At 48.4% G+C, this 16,270-nt stretch overlaps 1 protein-coding gene across 2 annotated transcripts; it reads right to left on the bottom strand.

The window, feature by feature from the left end:
* Nucleotides 1-928: 928 nt before the first annotated feature.
* Nucleotides 929-14,350, bottom strand: ITPA (inosine triphosphatase). Of its 2 annotated transcripts, none has more exons than XM_025263998.3 (8): nt 14,246-14,350; nt 9,129-9,186; nt 8,976-9,040; nt 8,301-8,374; nt 7,167-7,198; nt 6,514-6,629; nt 2,836-2,912; nt 929-1,363 (listed from the first exon to the last, which is right to left on the bottom strand). In XM_025263998.3, exons 1-8 carry the CDS (start codon nt 14,333-14,335, stop codon nt 1,225-1,227), a joined length of 651 nt encoding a protein of 216 aa, XP_025119783.2. In that variant the 5' UTR covers nt 14,336-14,350; the 3' UTR covers nt 929-1,224. The 2 variants fall into 2 exon arrangements, with proteins under 2 accessions (XP_025119783.2, XP_006042805.1); XM_006042743.4 differs by having other exon boundaries at nt 14,151-14,274.
* Between the last annotated feature and the right edge of the window lie 1,920 nt (nt 14,351-16,270).

Genomic DNA, 16,270 nt, shown 5'->3' with positions numbered 1-16,270 from the left:
ACCCCCCATCTGAGTCCCAGCCACATACCACCTACTCCAAGGAGACAACCCAGAGGAGGCTGGGCATGGCCACTGGCACTTCCCGAGGAAACACCCAGCTGGGCTTTACAGGCAGCAGAGGAACAAAGGGATGAGGTCCTGTCTTCCCCCATACCTGTTGACACAGTCTAGGGAAGCAAACATTAAATCCAGGCCCCAGGCCAAGCTGCCAGGACTGAGGAACAGTGATGGGAGGGGACGCAACCTAAACCTGGGAGTGACATATGGCACTGAGGACCCCACCCCCCAAGCTGCTGCACACAACAGGCTTCTCTGACTGTCCTTGGGGTTGGGCAGCTCCTCTTTACCAGGGTAACACCTGCAGAAAAGCAAGGGAGCCACTCCGGCCCTCTGAAATCTCCTCAGGGAATGGGTTCACCAGGGCACAGTAAGGGTCTGGGGCAGCTGAGTCAGGCCCCTAGCTGGCCCCCCAGGCTGAACTACGATTTATCAACCCAACTGGAGTCAAGTACTCCATCCCCCATCCCTGCCACAAAAATGAACCTGGAGTTGCAATCATAAACCAGCATTGTAGCTGCTTTAATGTACACCAGCATAAAGAAAAAGCACTCACCACCCCACACTGCCTGCCCCACAGCCCAGCTGGCAAACACAATAGAGGCCAGCTGAGTGGCGGAGTAGATTTCGCATGGAAAAGTTCAACGCGTGATCTGAGACTTGAAAGACAAAAGGGGAAGACAGAATATTCCAGCTAGCAATGGTACACGAACAGCCTCAGCACAGCTCTGCCCACATCTGGCCATCCCACCCCTCAGCCCTCTTTCCCGATCCTGAGAGGTTTCCTGCTTCTGCCTTAAGGGACTCAGGAGGCAGACGCCTGCCTGGGGAGGTTTCAAAGCAGCTACACCCAATTTATTATGGAAGCAAGTACCTTCTGGAATTTTTATTTGCTGTATTTAAAAACATCTAAGGCTGTTTGTGTGGTTCTTCCCCAAACCGTTAACCCTATTAAGGGTTAACTTCACCCGAGGTCCTTTCAGGATTCCAGGCCTGGAGGCCGTAGGAGACCTCTGAATCCACAAGGGCAAGAGGATGGTGTTGTCCTTTGGCCAAAGTCTCTCCAAACAGAGCCAGTTGCTCCCAACAGCTGGTAACACCGCCAGAAAGTGGTAATCCTGAAGGAAATACTTGGACAGGTGCCTGCCTGATAGAAGTGGTTTCAGGCTACCCCTCTCCAGATCCCCAGCCAGGGTGGTCATCACTGACCCCGGGAGTCAGGCTGCTAAAGTATTCTTGCAACTCAAGCAGGGCCCGGAAGCGATGGGAAATAGTGTTCTTCTCAGCCTTGGGCATCTCTGCATACCTACAGGGCGACAGTAACAGCTCAGAGAAGAGGGAGCCCAGATTCGGGGAGGGTATGTACACCTCACCGCATCCTGCAGCCCGAAGCTCCAAGAGTCCCTAGTAAAAGGTAGCAGGGCCACCAGCTCCTGGCAGCCAGAGTTAATTTTTTAACAATCAAAGAGTCTTAAATTCCTCTGTAGGTAGAAATCCATATTAATTTGTGTGGAAGGATACTAAATTTGTTCTAGTATGTTCAAGAGTCATTAAAAGGAAGCTGGGGACAGGGGGATGAGCTGCATGTTTGAGCAGCTTTGTCATCTGTTGACAGGAAGCAGTGGGGCCTAACAGAGCAAACACAGCAATCTCCTCCAGTGCACTGCGGGGTGGGCAGATGGGCGGGGGAGTGGGCCTTGAACAGCCAGCAAGTAACCTGCCGTCCATGTCAGGATTCCACTGAGCTGGGAATCCCATACTCCAACTGTTACTTTCACATCTATGCCACCCAATACAGTGGCCATCAGTATGTGGCCATTTAAATTCAAACCAATTACAATTGAATAAAATAAATTCTGTTCCTCAGTTGCTCTAACCACATTTCAAATGCTCTACAGCCACATGTGGCTAAGAGCTACTGGATCACACAGTGCAGCCACAGAACATTTGTGTCATTGAAGTGATGTTTCATGTTGTCCTCAGCCCTGTCCTGGCTGTTGTAAGGCCTCAGGCCACACACCTGAAGGGTCCCTCCAGCTTGACAAACCCAATTCCCAATAATGGCCAACATATCCCATGTAAATAAGTGGGGGTTAGCATGAAATACTTGGAGAAGGCAGTAGCACCCCACTCCAGTACTCTTGCCTGGAAAATCCCATGGATGGAGGAGCCTGGAAGGCTGCAGTCCATGGGGTCGCTAGGAGTCAGACACGACTGAGCGACTTCACTTTCACGCACTGGAGAAGGAAATGGCAACCCACTCCAGTGTTCTTGCCTGGAGAATCCCAGGGACGGGGGAGCCTGGTGGGCTGCCGTCTATGGGGTCGCACAGAGCCGGACATGACTGAAGCGACTTAGCAGCAGCAGCAGCAGCATGAGATACGGAGAACACCTGGCACTGTGTGTGGGTGGGGGTGGCGCACGCGTTAATGTGGTGCCCAGCTGTTAACATTTTTCCAAACTAGATGAGGGTCAGATAATCATCCATCCATCACGAAGCTGACAAGCCCAAGTCAGAGAGGGGAAGCTGCACAGCTGCTCTGCTGAGATGAGCCCGAGAGCCCAGGACTTCCAGCTACACCCAGCTGCCTCCCAGCTGTGGACTGCATCACTCAGATTCCTTGCATCCACCCCCAGCAGGGCTGCCTTCAACTGGAAAGGCACCGCAGAGCCTGCCCCCGCCCGCATCCGCATGCCTGCACCTGGGTGGGGCACTGACCCGACCCAGACCATGGCCATCCGACCCCTACACCCCTGCAAATAACTGGGGCTCCTTACGTCTGCTCGTATCCATCAGGCTGAAAGCAGGGGTCCCAGCCAAAGTCCCGGCAGCCACGGGGCACCACAATCCGGCCCTGCCAAAGAAAAGGGGGCGGAGCTATGTTACTGGACGTGGAGGAGATGCACTATGAGGAGGGCAATAGCCAGTCTGAGTTTAGTTAATGAATTCGGTTAAACCCTAGTTACTCATATTATTTCAAGGGGTCCATGGTGCCAGCAAATGTTTGCTGAACACACATAAAATGCAGAGCAGGAGAGCTCGCTCACCACAGACAGGGAGGAACCACATGCTTGATCAGGCCACCGATACCCCTGGGACCAGCCTCCCTCTCTAAAGGTTTGACATACTGTGACCTCACTGAAGAAGAGTCAATTTTGAAAAACTAACAGAAAACATTTTCCCCTAAGTGGAAGTTTGAGGGTCCTAAACTTTGCCAACAAACCCCGTATCTCCTACTATTACTACACTTATCAAAATACAAAGACGGCTCTAACAAATAACAAAATAGCACAATGTTCAGCTCAAAAATAGCTCAATAAATACTGGCTGTAATAGGCAAATTCCAAAAGGGAAATTTTACAAAGAGAACCAGTGTCATGAGATATCAGGTCACCTTGGGAATTAAAAAGAAAAACACATAAAAAATACAAGGGAGGTAGTAGAGGATGCGAATTAGCCACATAAATTCTAAGTCCTTTAGACCAAAGGCAAATTCTGCTTTTGCTAATGGGGAGCTGTGTGACTGAGGCCAGTTACTGAATCACTCTAAACTTCACCCAGGCGGCAAATGTTTTTTGAACACCTTATCGAGGAAGGTGGTGTTTTTAGCACTGGGATCCAAGAAAGCCTTAGCCTTGCCTTCACAGAATGGATCTCTTCAGCAAAACGAGCACTGCACCAGTACACAAATCAATGATTACTAAATCATTAGAGGGCACAAACTGGGAGCTGGGCTCAAGAATCACAGGTCAGAGAGCTCAGGGAAGGCCTGGGTGAAGATGGGACACTCTGACCACATACAGGGCTGGGGCAGGAACATTCTAGGTGGAGGACAGAGCTGTGCCAAGGTTCTGAGATGGAGAAGGGCCCAGCACACACCCTGCTGAAAGGACGATGTGGCTGGGGGTTAGAGAGCATGGGTGAGAACAGGACAAGTAGAAACAAGGTGACCTCATTTAAAGTAAGGGCGGCAAACAACAAAGCACAGAAACAACGGAGCCAAAGCCGGGGAGACCGCAGGGCATGGTGGCGGTGGTGGTCAGGCCCAGCCAGCGGCACAGCAGCTACTCGGTCACAGTGCAGGGAGCTGAGCCTGTGGCTGGTCAGACTTTTGATTTCTGAGAGAATGTTTCTGTGAGAGTAGCAGACACTATAATCAACTTTTAAAAATGTCACCAGGCAACACAATCTAGTAATCCCATCTGTGGATATATATCCAAAGAGCTGAAAATGCGATGCTAAAGAGATATTTGCACACCCATGTCCACCACAGCATTATGAGCCAAAATGTGGAAGCCATTCAAGTGTTCATCAACAAACACAGGCCTCAGAGATATCGTGGGTTCAGTGCTAGACCACTGTAATAAAGCAACTGTCACAATAAACCAAGTGGCATGAATGTTTTGGTTTCCTACTGCATATAGAAGTATGCAATAGCATTATGTCTTAAAAACAATGCTTGTTGTTGTTGTTCAGGCACTAAGCCATGTCTGACTCTCTGCGACCCTGTGGACTGCAGCACACCAGTCTCCTCTGCCCTCCACTATTCTCCCAGAATTTGCTCAAATTCATGTCCACTGAGCCTAAGATGTTTTCTAAGTTTCTCATCCCAGTAGCACATTGGATACTTTCTGACCTGAGGGGGGCTCATCTTCTGGTGTCATGTCTTTTTGCCTTTTCATACTGTTCATGGGGTTCTCACAGCAAGAATACTTAAGTGGACTGCCATTTCCTCCTCCAGTGGACCACGATTTGTCAGAACTCTTCACTATGACTTGTTTGTCTTGGGTGGCCCCAGACTCATAGATTTATTAAGTTACACAAGCCCCTTCACCACGACAAGGCTGTGATCCATGAAGGGAAAATAAAAAACATAAATATCTTAATTTAAAAACACTTTATTGCTAAAAAATGCTAGCCATCATCTGATAGTGCAGGGTTGCCACAAACTTTCAATTTGTAAATACAGTATCTTCAAAGCTCAATAAAACAAGATATGCCTGTAAATAGATAAAAGTGGTACATACATACAATGGAATGTTATTCAGCCTTAAAAAAGGAGATCCTGTCACATGCGACAACATGGATGAAATGAAGACCTTATGCTAAGTAAAATAAGACAGTCACACAAACACAGACACTGCAGGACCCCACTTATATGTTGTGCCTGAGGCGGCTGAACTCAGAAACAGAAGGTGGAATGGCGCTTACCAGGTGCTGGGGACAAGAGAGGAAGTGAAGTTCAGTGAAATGAAGTTAAAGTCACTCAGTCATGTCCAACTCTTTGCGACCACATGGACTGTAGTCTGCCAGGCTCCTCTGTCCATGGGATTCTCCAAGCAAGACACTGGAGTGGGTTGCCGTTCCCTTCTCCAAGGGATCTTCCCAACCCAGGGATTGAAGCCAGGTCTCCTGCATTGCAGGCAGAGTCTTTACCATCTGAGCCACCAGGGAAGCCCAGAAGAGAGGAAGGTGGACTGTTATTCAATGGGCATAGTTTCAATTTTGCAAGATGAGAAATTTCTAGAGATCTGTTGCACAATAGTGTACACTACTGTACACTTAAAAATGGTGAAGATGGTAATTTCTGAAACCTGTTTTTTACCATAAGAACTGAACATCTCATCAGGGAGGCTTCCCTGATGGCTTAGTGGTAAAGCCAATGCAGGAGATGCGGGTTTGAACCCTGGGTCAGGAAGATTCCCTGGAAGAGAAAACGGCAACACACTCCAGTATTCTTGTCTGGGAAAACCCATGGACAGAGCCTGATGGGCTACAGTCTATGGGGTCGCAAAAGCATCAGACACAACTTAGATGGAGCCACTGGTGTAGGGCTATATGGGCTACAGTGAGCCTCTGGATTTTATCCTGAGCAGAGAGGACAAAGCAGAGAAGTGATGTGTCTGAAGGTAAACCCTGCCATAGGGAGGGAATGAATAGGCTGAGGCGGGGGCAGGGCGGGAAGCCCAGCACAGAGGGTGGTTTGACTGAGAGAAGGAGCTGAACCTATGGTCTGATTGGTAAGCCTGGAGACACCTGAAGGGCACCTCTGAAAGGAATGAGGTGGGGGGAGAGGAAGATTCTATATGAAGATAAAAACTTGGAAAGGCTGTGAGATGTTCAAGGGAAGCTGTCGCACAGCAGTGTGATAAGGAGATTCAAGCTTGGAGAAGTCTGAACTGCAGATGCAGCTCTAGGAGTTGTTATCTTTAGTTCCCACATCTTCTCAGGACAGCATACAGTGCACAGCTCTGGGTATACCAGGCTCCAAAAGCTGTGAGCCATGTATGTTTCCAAACATCAGACTCAGGGGGCAATAAGTTTCAGGACTGACAGCATTTCGAGCTGTGGTACCTAGGAGTGTGACCATCCCACCAGATAGCATCACTGAGGGGGGGGGGGGGGGTTCACAGCGCCCTCTGGTGGCACGCAGGGGAATGAGCATGGGTACGTACCATTGTCTGGCCCCTGAAGAGGCGTATGGGCTCATTCGGGTCCCCAGTGCTGAATGCGAACGTGCAGAGTGCATAGGCAGACTTGTCTTGGAACCCCTCCAGGAGCTGGTGGAGACCTGAGGGAAGGTGCAGTGAGGGCTCAGCACACTCTGCTGCCAAGCCCCAGGCCCAACTCCCCACCCAAGGGGCCTAGCTGGGGGAGGGGAGTTATACACTTTACCAAATAGGCCCTGTGCTGATAACACAGGAGGCTGGGTGATGGGGATGTAGAATAAGGGTTCTACCACTGTGGATTCCAGGGTAGGGGGCTGGGACCAGAAGGAAAAGCAAGGTGTCCCCCTTTCCACTTCCTGCTGACAACGACAGCAAGTGGTGGGGCCAATCCTCTCAGGGCCAGAATCTCCCTTTGCCCCTCAATCTCAAAGCTTTCACCACAACCGCCACCCCCATCTACTCCACATCTCAGTGCTCCCTGCAGCTAGGTTTACAGGGAAAGTGTGAGCGTTGATTATAGATGGGTAAACTGAAGTGAACAGAGGCCTTGAAGGGGACAGAACCTGAGACTCCTGATTACTAGCTGGAGCTCCTCCCCAGAACCCACAGATTTCTTAATTCCAAACGCATCAAAAGAAAGAGACAAATGGGGATAATACCTTCAGGCTTTAACTTCTCCAGAAACCACTTTCTGCAAGAGAAATAAAGGTGAGACAGACAGCACAAATGGATGGATGTTCCTACCACCTTCTTTCCAGGCTGCATCCCCCAGGGATTAAAGCTCTGAGAGAGTCAAGGAGAAAAGATAAAGAATGTCTCAACTCAAAATGAAGGGAAATAATCCAACAGGAAAAAGGAGATGGAGACAAACAGGCAAGGCACAAGAGAATCGATAAACCAATGAAGGCCTCAACTTCACTGCTAATTAGGGAAATACAAATTAAAATTGCATGTGATAACATTTCCTACTCACTTACTAAAACACTAAAAAGTCATGAAACAGTGCTGGTAAGAATATGGAACATGTGTAGGGGTGCTACTGCGTTGGCAGACAAGTTAGCAGTCCAAAAGTTGAAGATACAGTTAACCCTTGAACTACATGACTTGAACTGCCGAAGTTCACTCATAATGTGGATATTGTTCAATAGTCAATACTACAGTAATACATGGCTAAATCCACGGCTATGGAAGGCAAACTCTAAGTTATACGTAGGTTAACCCCAAGTTGTTCACAGATCAACTGTATACATAAGCAAGACCCAACAAACCAGGGTATTTGTATCCTGTGTGTGTGTGCCCTCGCTCAGTCATGCCCGACTCTTTGGGACCTCATGGACTGTCACCCACCAGTCTCCTCTATCCATGGAATTTTCCAGGCAAGAATCCTGGAGTGGGTAGCCATTTCCTTCTCCAGGGGATCTTCCTGACCCAGGGATCAAACCCACATCTCTTGAGTCTCCTGCATTGGCAGGGAGGTTCTTTACCACTAGCACCACCTGGGAAGCCTGAGGGGGGTCCAGGACACTGGATAGATTTAAGGAAATCCATTTGCAGATCTCAACTTCCTTATTTCCTCTTTCCTGAAACTGACCTGCCCAAGAATTACCTCTCCAATGGGTGAGTTCCCCTTGCCCATCTCAACTTACACACATTCTCACACTTAACAAAAGAAAGACATGCCTCTCCCCCATCTCTAATCCTTCCTCAACAATCTGACATACTGGTGTTGACACCAAGACAGTGAATGACCGGCAGTATCAAGTAACCAATCAAAGGGGTGGGATATCACTCACATGTAGGGGCCAGGGAGGCCTCCAAGGGCGTTGAAGCACAGACAGGTGTCCTCCACCAGTACGGGGCCCTGCACCTGCAGCACAAGGACATACAGCCCTGAGACCCGGGCCCACCAGCAGGCCCCACCTCCCCTCTGAGTTCTCAGGGAACCCAGGCCAGGGCCACGCCCACAGCTAGCTGGCATGTGCTTCAGCAGCAGCAGACCTGGGCAACAGCCCTCGGCTAATCTCTTATCTCCTTCTTATCTGTTTTAGAGACAGGGACAACAAAGCCTCAGCAGGTTGTAAAGTTTGTACAATGACGAGAGAGCTGGGATTATACTCAAGCAGCCTGACACTTTACAAAGTGCTCCTTCTCAGTTCCAGAGAGATGTGAGTGCAGGGTGGATGTGTGTGGGGAGAATGCAGGGGACGGAATGAATGCACAAGAGAAATGGGAAGAGAAAATTGTGTGTGTGTGTGTGTGGTCATCTTAGGGGGATACTACGCAGTTTAGGTTGAGAAAGGAAGGCAATATATAACTATTAACTGACTCCAGCCTGATTAGACATGGAAAGGTCTTTCAAGTCATAATAAACTGTGCCCACCATATTCTCTACGCATCCCCAGCAGGCACAGACCCCAGGAGCCACCAGAACAAGAGGAGCAAGGACAGGACGTGAATGGAGCAAGCACCTGGCGAGCTGCCTCCTGACACTTCCGAATGGAAATCTCATCAGGCTCTCCTTGGTACTCTGGCACTTGTGAGGGAAACAGACACATAATCAGGTCATGGGGAGTTAGAGAAATTGAATCATCTTTTAAAAATAAAACTAAACAGAGACATACGGTCAATTTTCTGCGCCACCAAAGTGCACGGAAATTTATCTCCTAGAATCTGAATGACCTGTTCCAAAATGAAAGAACATTTATCAGCATTTAATGATTCCCCATTACTGCACAAGCTGTCACCCACCTTTCTCATCAGGTAACTCTCCTGTCAGTTCTCTAAAGTTCAAAGTCAGGTCCACGAGCCTCAACTGTAGCCCTCAGGGTCCCACCCCAGCAGGTCAGCTCCCTCATCTTCTCATTCTCTGATCCCTCCCTCCTACTTCAGGTCTCTGTTCATGCTAACCACCATCTAGAACACCCTCTTCCCTTCTCAATGGTCCCAGAACCTACTGTTTAGGCCAGGAATTTTCTATCAGGGGTTACCCGGAATTCAGGAGGATCTACCCAGAACTTGGATAGGAAAAAAAATACCTCTCTACTTTCATTAACCCTGAGCTGAAATTTATCATCTCTTTCAATTGTGAGTATAGAAAACAAACAGCATCAGCAGTTCCTGTGACATTTAAATCTATTAAAATCAAAGATGTTGTCATATCCCTTTACAGTTCTAGCAGATAATCTCAAAATACCATTTACAGCCTTCACTATTTTTAAATTATGATAATAACACAAAACGATAGACTGAATTCTTTAATGCATGAACAAAAAATATGTAACTAGATCACAGATATTTATATTTTGAGAACTGTAAATCAATAGAAATGATTTCCTTTGTGGTGGTGATATTGTCACTAAGTCATGTCTGTCTATTTGCAATACCAAGGAATGCAGCCTGCCAGACTCCTCTGTCTGTGGGATTTCCCAGAAAATCCCCTTTTCTCTAGGGGATCTTCCCAACCCAGGGATTGAACCCACATCTACTGGATTGCAGGTGGATTCTTTACTGCTGAGCCACCAGGGATTCCCCCGATTTCCTTGGTAATCCCATGTATCTGTTCGTTTCCAAGGCAAACCATTCAATATCACGGTAATCCAAGTCTATGCCCTGACCAGTAACACTGAAGAAGCTGAACGCTTCTATGAAGACCTACAAGACCTTTTAGAACTAACACCCAAAAAAGATGTCCTTTTCATTATAGGGGACTGGAATGCAAAAGTAGGAAGTCAAGAAACACCTGGAGTAACAGGCAAATTTGGCCTTGGAATACGGAATGAAGCAGGGCAAAGACTCACAGAGTTTTGCCAAGAAAATGCACTGGTCATAGCAAACACCCTCTTCCAACAACACAAGAGAAGATTCTACACATGGACATCAGGATGGTCAACACCAAAATCAGACTGATTATATCCTTTGCAGCCAAAAATGGAGAAGCTCTATACAGTCAGCAAAAACAAGGCTGGGAGTGGAGTGTGGCTCAGGTCATGAACTCCTTATTGCCAAATTCAGACTTAAATTGAAGAAAGTGAGGAAAACCACTAGACCATTCAGGTATGACCTAAATCAAATCCCTTATGATTATACAGTGGAAGTGAGAAATAGATTTAAGGGACTAGATCTGATAGACAGAGTGCCTGATGAACTATGGAATGAGGTTCGTGACACTGTACAGGAGACAGGGATCAAGACCATCCCCAAGAAAAATAAATGCAAAAAAGCAAAATGGCTGTCTGAGGAGGCCTTACAGATAGCTGTAAAAAGAAGGAAAGCGAAAAGCAAAGGAGAAAAGGAACGATATACCCATTTGAATGCAGAGTTTCAAAGAATAGCAAGGAGAGATATGAAAGCCTTCCTCAGCAATCAATGCAAAGAAATAGAGGAAAACAAAGAATGGGAAAGACTAGAGATCTTTTCAAGAAAATTAGAGATACCAAGGGAACATTTCATACAAAGATGGGCTCAATAAAGGACAAAAATGGTATGCAGCTAACAGAAGCAGAAGATATTAAGAAGAGGTGTCAAGAATACACAGAAGAACTGTACAAAAAAGATCTTCACGACCAAGATAATCACGAAGGTGTGATCACTCACACTTGCCTAGAGCCAGATATCCTGGAAAGTGAAATCAGATGGGCCTTAGAAAGCATCACTACAAACAAAGCTAGAGGAGGTGATGGAATTCCAATTGCACTATTTCAAACCCTAAAAGATGATGCTGTGAAAGTGCTGCACTCAATATGCCAGCAAATCTGGAAAACTCAGCAGTGGCCATAGGACTGGAAAAGGTCAGTTTTCATTCCAATCCCAAAGAAAGGCAAAACCAAAGAATGCTCAAACTACTGCACAATTGCACTCATCTCACACGCTAGTAAAGTAATGCTCAAAATTCTCCAAGCCAGGCTTCAGCAATACATGAACCATGAACTTTCAGATGTTCAAGCTGGTTTTAGAAAAGGGAATGGAACCAGAGATCAAATTGCCAACATCTGCTGGATCATTGAAAAAGCAAAAGAGTTCCAGAAAATCATCTATTTCTGCTTTATAGATTATGCCAAAGCCTTTGACTGTGTGGATCACAATAAACTGTGGAAAATTCTGAAAGAGACGGGAATACCAGACCACCTGACCTGCCTCTTGAGAAACCTATATGCAGGTCAGGAAGCAACAGTTATAACAGGACATGGAACAACAGACTGGTCCCAAATACGAAAAGGAGTACATCAAGGCTGTATATTGTCACCCTGCTTATTTAACTTATATGCAGAGTACGTCATGAGAAACGCTGGGCTGGAGGAAGCAGAAGCTGGAATCAAGATTGCCGGGAGAAATATCAATAACCTCAGATATGCAGATGACACCACCCTATGGCAGAAAGTGAAGAGGAACTAAAGAGGCTCTTGATGAAGGTGAAAGAGAAAAGTGAAAAAACTGGCTTAAAACTCAACATTCAGAAAACTAAGATCATGGCATCTGGTCCCATCACTTCATGGCAAATAGATGGGGAAACAGTGGAAACAGTGGCTGACTTTATTTTTCTGGGCTCCAAAATCACTGCAGATGGTGACTGCAGCCATGAAATTAAGACACTTACTCCTTAGAAGGAAAGTTATGGCCAACCTAGACAGCATATTAAAAAGCAGAGACATTACTTTGCCAACAAAGTTCCGTCTAGTCAAGGCTATGGTTTTTCCAGTAGTCATGTGTGGATGTGAGAGTTGGACTATAAAGAAACCTGAGCGCTGAAGAATTGATGCTTTTGAACTGTGGTGTTGGAAAAGACTCTTGAGAGTCCCTTGGACTGCAAGGAGATCTAACGAGTCCATCCTAAAGGAGATCAGTCCTGGGTGTTCATTGGAGGGACTGATGTTAAAGCTGAAAACTCAAATACTTTGGGCACCTGATGCAGAAAGCTGACTCATTTGAAAAGACCCTGATTCTGGGAGGGATTGGAGGCAGGAGAAGGGGACGACAGAGGATGAGATGGTTGGATGGCATCATTGACTCGATGGACAAGGGTTTGGGTGGACTCTGGGAGTTGGTGATGGACAGGGAGGCCTGGTGTATAGCAGTTCATGGGGTCACAGAGTCGGACATGACTGAGCGACTGAACTGAACTGAACTGAAAAATATTTTCCTGAGAAAGGTTCCACAGGCATCATCGTTCTGCCAATGGGATAACAAGTTAAAACTCTCTTACTTTAGGCCAACTTCAAGTCCATCTTCTCCAGTGAGCCTCCTCTGGCCACTCCAGTCTGTTCTTTTTTTTTTTTTTTTTTTTTTGGCCATGCCATGTGGCTTGTGGGATCTCAGCCACCCCACCGGGGATCTAACCAGAACCCCAGTAGTGAAAGCTTGAATCCTAGCCACTGGACCCTCAGGGAATTCCCTCCTGCCTCTTTAAATGTGGGAGGCAGACACATTCTCAACCATAAGTAGAGATGGGCTTGGGAGCTGGCAACCACCATCTTGCATGAGGCTCTGTTCAGGGTGGCACTGACTGGTCTGGCCTCAGGATCCCAAACCTTTTCTCAGCCCAGGGCTCTGACTTCTGAGAAGGCCACTCTGAAATGGCACAGATGTGCCATCAGTCCTTGTGCTGAAGATAAATGAAGGGTCCCCTAATGACTGCACCCCACTGGTCTGCCTCAGATATCAAGTAGATGGCATCCTGATTCCCCACACATGACCCATCTCCCTGGCCATGGCTGAAGGGGCAGGGACAAACCTTTGGTCCAAGCAAGGCCAATCAGAGCTGATGTCTGGCAGAAGCCTCACTGCCTCCTCCATCAGGAGGGGAAATGCATTAAGACCTCAAAATGAAAAGCGATGAGCATCCTGAGAGAACTAGAAGGACAAATAAACCCCTCTCGAGGGACTCCTGAGAAAGACTCCTTAAGTCCTGTGGAACAGCACACTATTGGATTCCCATGATAGTCACCTGGTGGTTTACATAAGCTATCTGTGTCTCTTTACTATTTGCAGCCAAAGAGGTTCCATCAACCCCCAGAATCCTTACAGCTAGCCACAAAGTCCCGGTAGACAAGAACGTTGATCCACTGCCTCCCTCACACCTCTCTTGCATTATCCCCATTTCAAACAAACTTCTTGCATTATCCCCATTTCAAAGATGGCAGAAAGAGGCTGGGAGACTGAGGACCACATTTCTGGACTGTAGTGGGGCGTGGACGGCTCGGCTTGGATGCCTTGCTCCACGCCCTGTCCGGTTCCTGACAACCCCAGGCCAGTAGCGGTGTTTGGATCAACTCCAGAGGGGTGTCGGAGTCCTGGTTTGGGAACCAGCTTAAGAGGTAACCTTTGGGACAAGTGCTAAGGACTTCACCACTTAGCTCCCGAAGTCCCTCAGCTCACAAGTCCTGTGCCCGGATTTGTCAAGGGCCTTATTTTATTGAGCACAACCCGGGGTCGCCCCCACTCCGCAAACGTTCGGGTCCCACTCCGCGCGGCACTACCTCCTTACAGATCCCACCCATCCCTCCCCGTCCGACTCTTCGTTCCGCGTCCGCTGCTCCACCCGCTTGCTTCGCTCCGCATGGAAGCCTCTTCCGCCTTCTCCCCAGCCAGCCTTGCCACAGGCTACCCTTTCACCGCCTCCTAGTCGGCCTCCGCCACCCTCCCGTCACCTCCTCCAGCTTTTTGGCGTTCCCCGTGACAAACACGATCTTCTTCCCGGCCAAGGAGGCCGCCATGGTGATCCCCAGCTACCCCGCAGACCCACCGGAAGTCCTTCTGCTTCGAGTCGCAGGCACTTCCGACTACCGGCGGAAGGGGATAATACGGTTTCCGACCTGTGGTCCCAGGAAGGCATCCTGTGATTTGTGTTGCGTGGCCGGGGCTGCGGCAGCAACTGCGGCAAAAGTGGCAGCCTGGGCACCTTTGGGCAGGAACGCCTCTCTGGGCATCCAGAAGCCTTGCTCAGACCCCCAGTAGCATGACGCCCTTTTATGGATGAGCAGCCTGGGGCCCCCGAGGGCTAGAAGGGAGGAGAAGGGGTTGGCCTACCTTATCGGAATTGCTGGGGTCTAACGGACACTGGCCGGAGAAGGCAATGGCACCCCACTCCAGTACTCTTGCCTAGAAAATCCCATGGATGGAGGAGCCTGGTAGGCTGCAGTCCATGGGGTCGCTAGAGTCGGACACGACTGAGCGACTTCACTTTCACTTTTCACTTTCATACATTGGAGAAGGAAATGGCAACCCACTCCAGTGTTCTTGCCTGGAGAATCCCAGGGATGGCGGAGCCTGGTGGGCTGCCATCTATGGGGTCGCACAGAGTCGGACACGACTGAAGTGACTTAGCAGCTTAGCAGCAACGGACACTGGCGGAGAAGGCAATGGCACCCCACTCCCGGACACGACTGAGCGACTTCACTTTTCACTTTCATGAACTGGAGAAGGAAATGGTAACCCACTCCAGTGTTCTTGCCTGGAGAATCCCAGGGACGGGGGAGCCTGATGGGCTGCCGTCTATGGGGTCGGAGAGACTCAGACATGACTGAAGCCACTTAGCAGCAGCAGCAGCAGCAACGGACACTGGAGGTTGCTGGAGGTTGCGTGCGCCGAGACCAGCCCCTCCCGCCAAAGCCAGAAGACTATTTTAACCACCTGCCCCACCCACTCCTGTTTTCACCCATCTCTGGGACAGGGGCACCGAGGAAGCAAAGAAACCCTTCGTGCCTACCTCGAGGCCTGTGATGAACTGCCTAGGCTCTGGACTATTCGCCTTCACTGCCGGGACCTCTAAAGTTGTCTCTAAGAACTGTTTCCTTCAGGACAAGGACTCCCAAACCTGGGTCTTTATCCTGACCTCATCTTCAGCCCGGCTTCCTTAGCTCCGCCTTGCCTGCCAGCTCTGAACTACCTGACTGCGATTTTAAACTTTGCATAGCCTTAATCTAGCCCCGTCTTTTCACCCATGTCCCAGACTTGGGAATTCAGTATTTAAACTCCTTTATTACAACTTCCCTCCAGTCCCTTAAATCCATCTTTCCTTCTCAGCCAATTCTTTTCATCCCCAACACAGCAAAGAGTAGAAAGTGCCCCAGCAGACCCACCTTGCGATAGGCCTTGACCCACTACTGACGCTCTCACTGAGCAATTCAGCCGTCTCTCTCCTTCATGGGGCAGATTCAGGGCCAGCTCTACTCCTGGTGAGGCAGCTCCTGTCGGGAGTATCATCGGAAGTCTGGAGAGTTGGCAATGTCTGTATTTTGTTTACTGTTAAAGACATCTGATCATCTCGATTTTCAGCTTTTTTTTTTTTTTACACGACAGAATTTGTCCTTGCGGAACATACTTTATTTAAAAAAAAAAAAAACAAAACCCTTTGCTCAATGACTACCATAGTGGGAATATTGCACAGGCCAAAAGGCATTACTATGTCTTAACGCAGGTCCTAGAATTTCCCATTCTACCATGTGATTCTACCATATGATCCCTTTCTACTGGGTGATTTGCCAATCTCTTTGGAGTTGACATAAGAATTAGTGGGTTAGATCAGGAAGTGGTGCCCTTGGTCTATGTCATGTGTCTTCCTCATGAAGTCATGGTGAATCTTCAGGCATGTGAAGATGGTTCACAAAAGAGGTTCACCTCAGCAAAGCTGACCTCCTGACAGGCTAGGAGGAGCTTTCCAGGGACTGAGTATAGGCACCTGGTATACCACAGATAAGAACCACATGGTATGATCAGCACAAAGACAGTCAGAGCCCTGGAGGCTGAGAGAACCACCTAGGTTGGTTGA

This window comes from Bubalus bubalis, chromosome 14 (genome assembly GCF_019923935.1).
Source record: "Bubalus bubalis isolate 160015118507 breed Murrah chromosome 14, NDDB_SH_1, whole genome shotgun sequence".
Lineage (NCBI taxonomy): Eukaryota > Metazoa > Chordata > Mammalia > Artiodactyla > Bovidae > Bubalus > Bubalus bubalis.
Note: the sequence above shows the minus strand (reverse complement) of the source record. Positions and strands in the feature narration are given on the sequence as shown.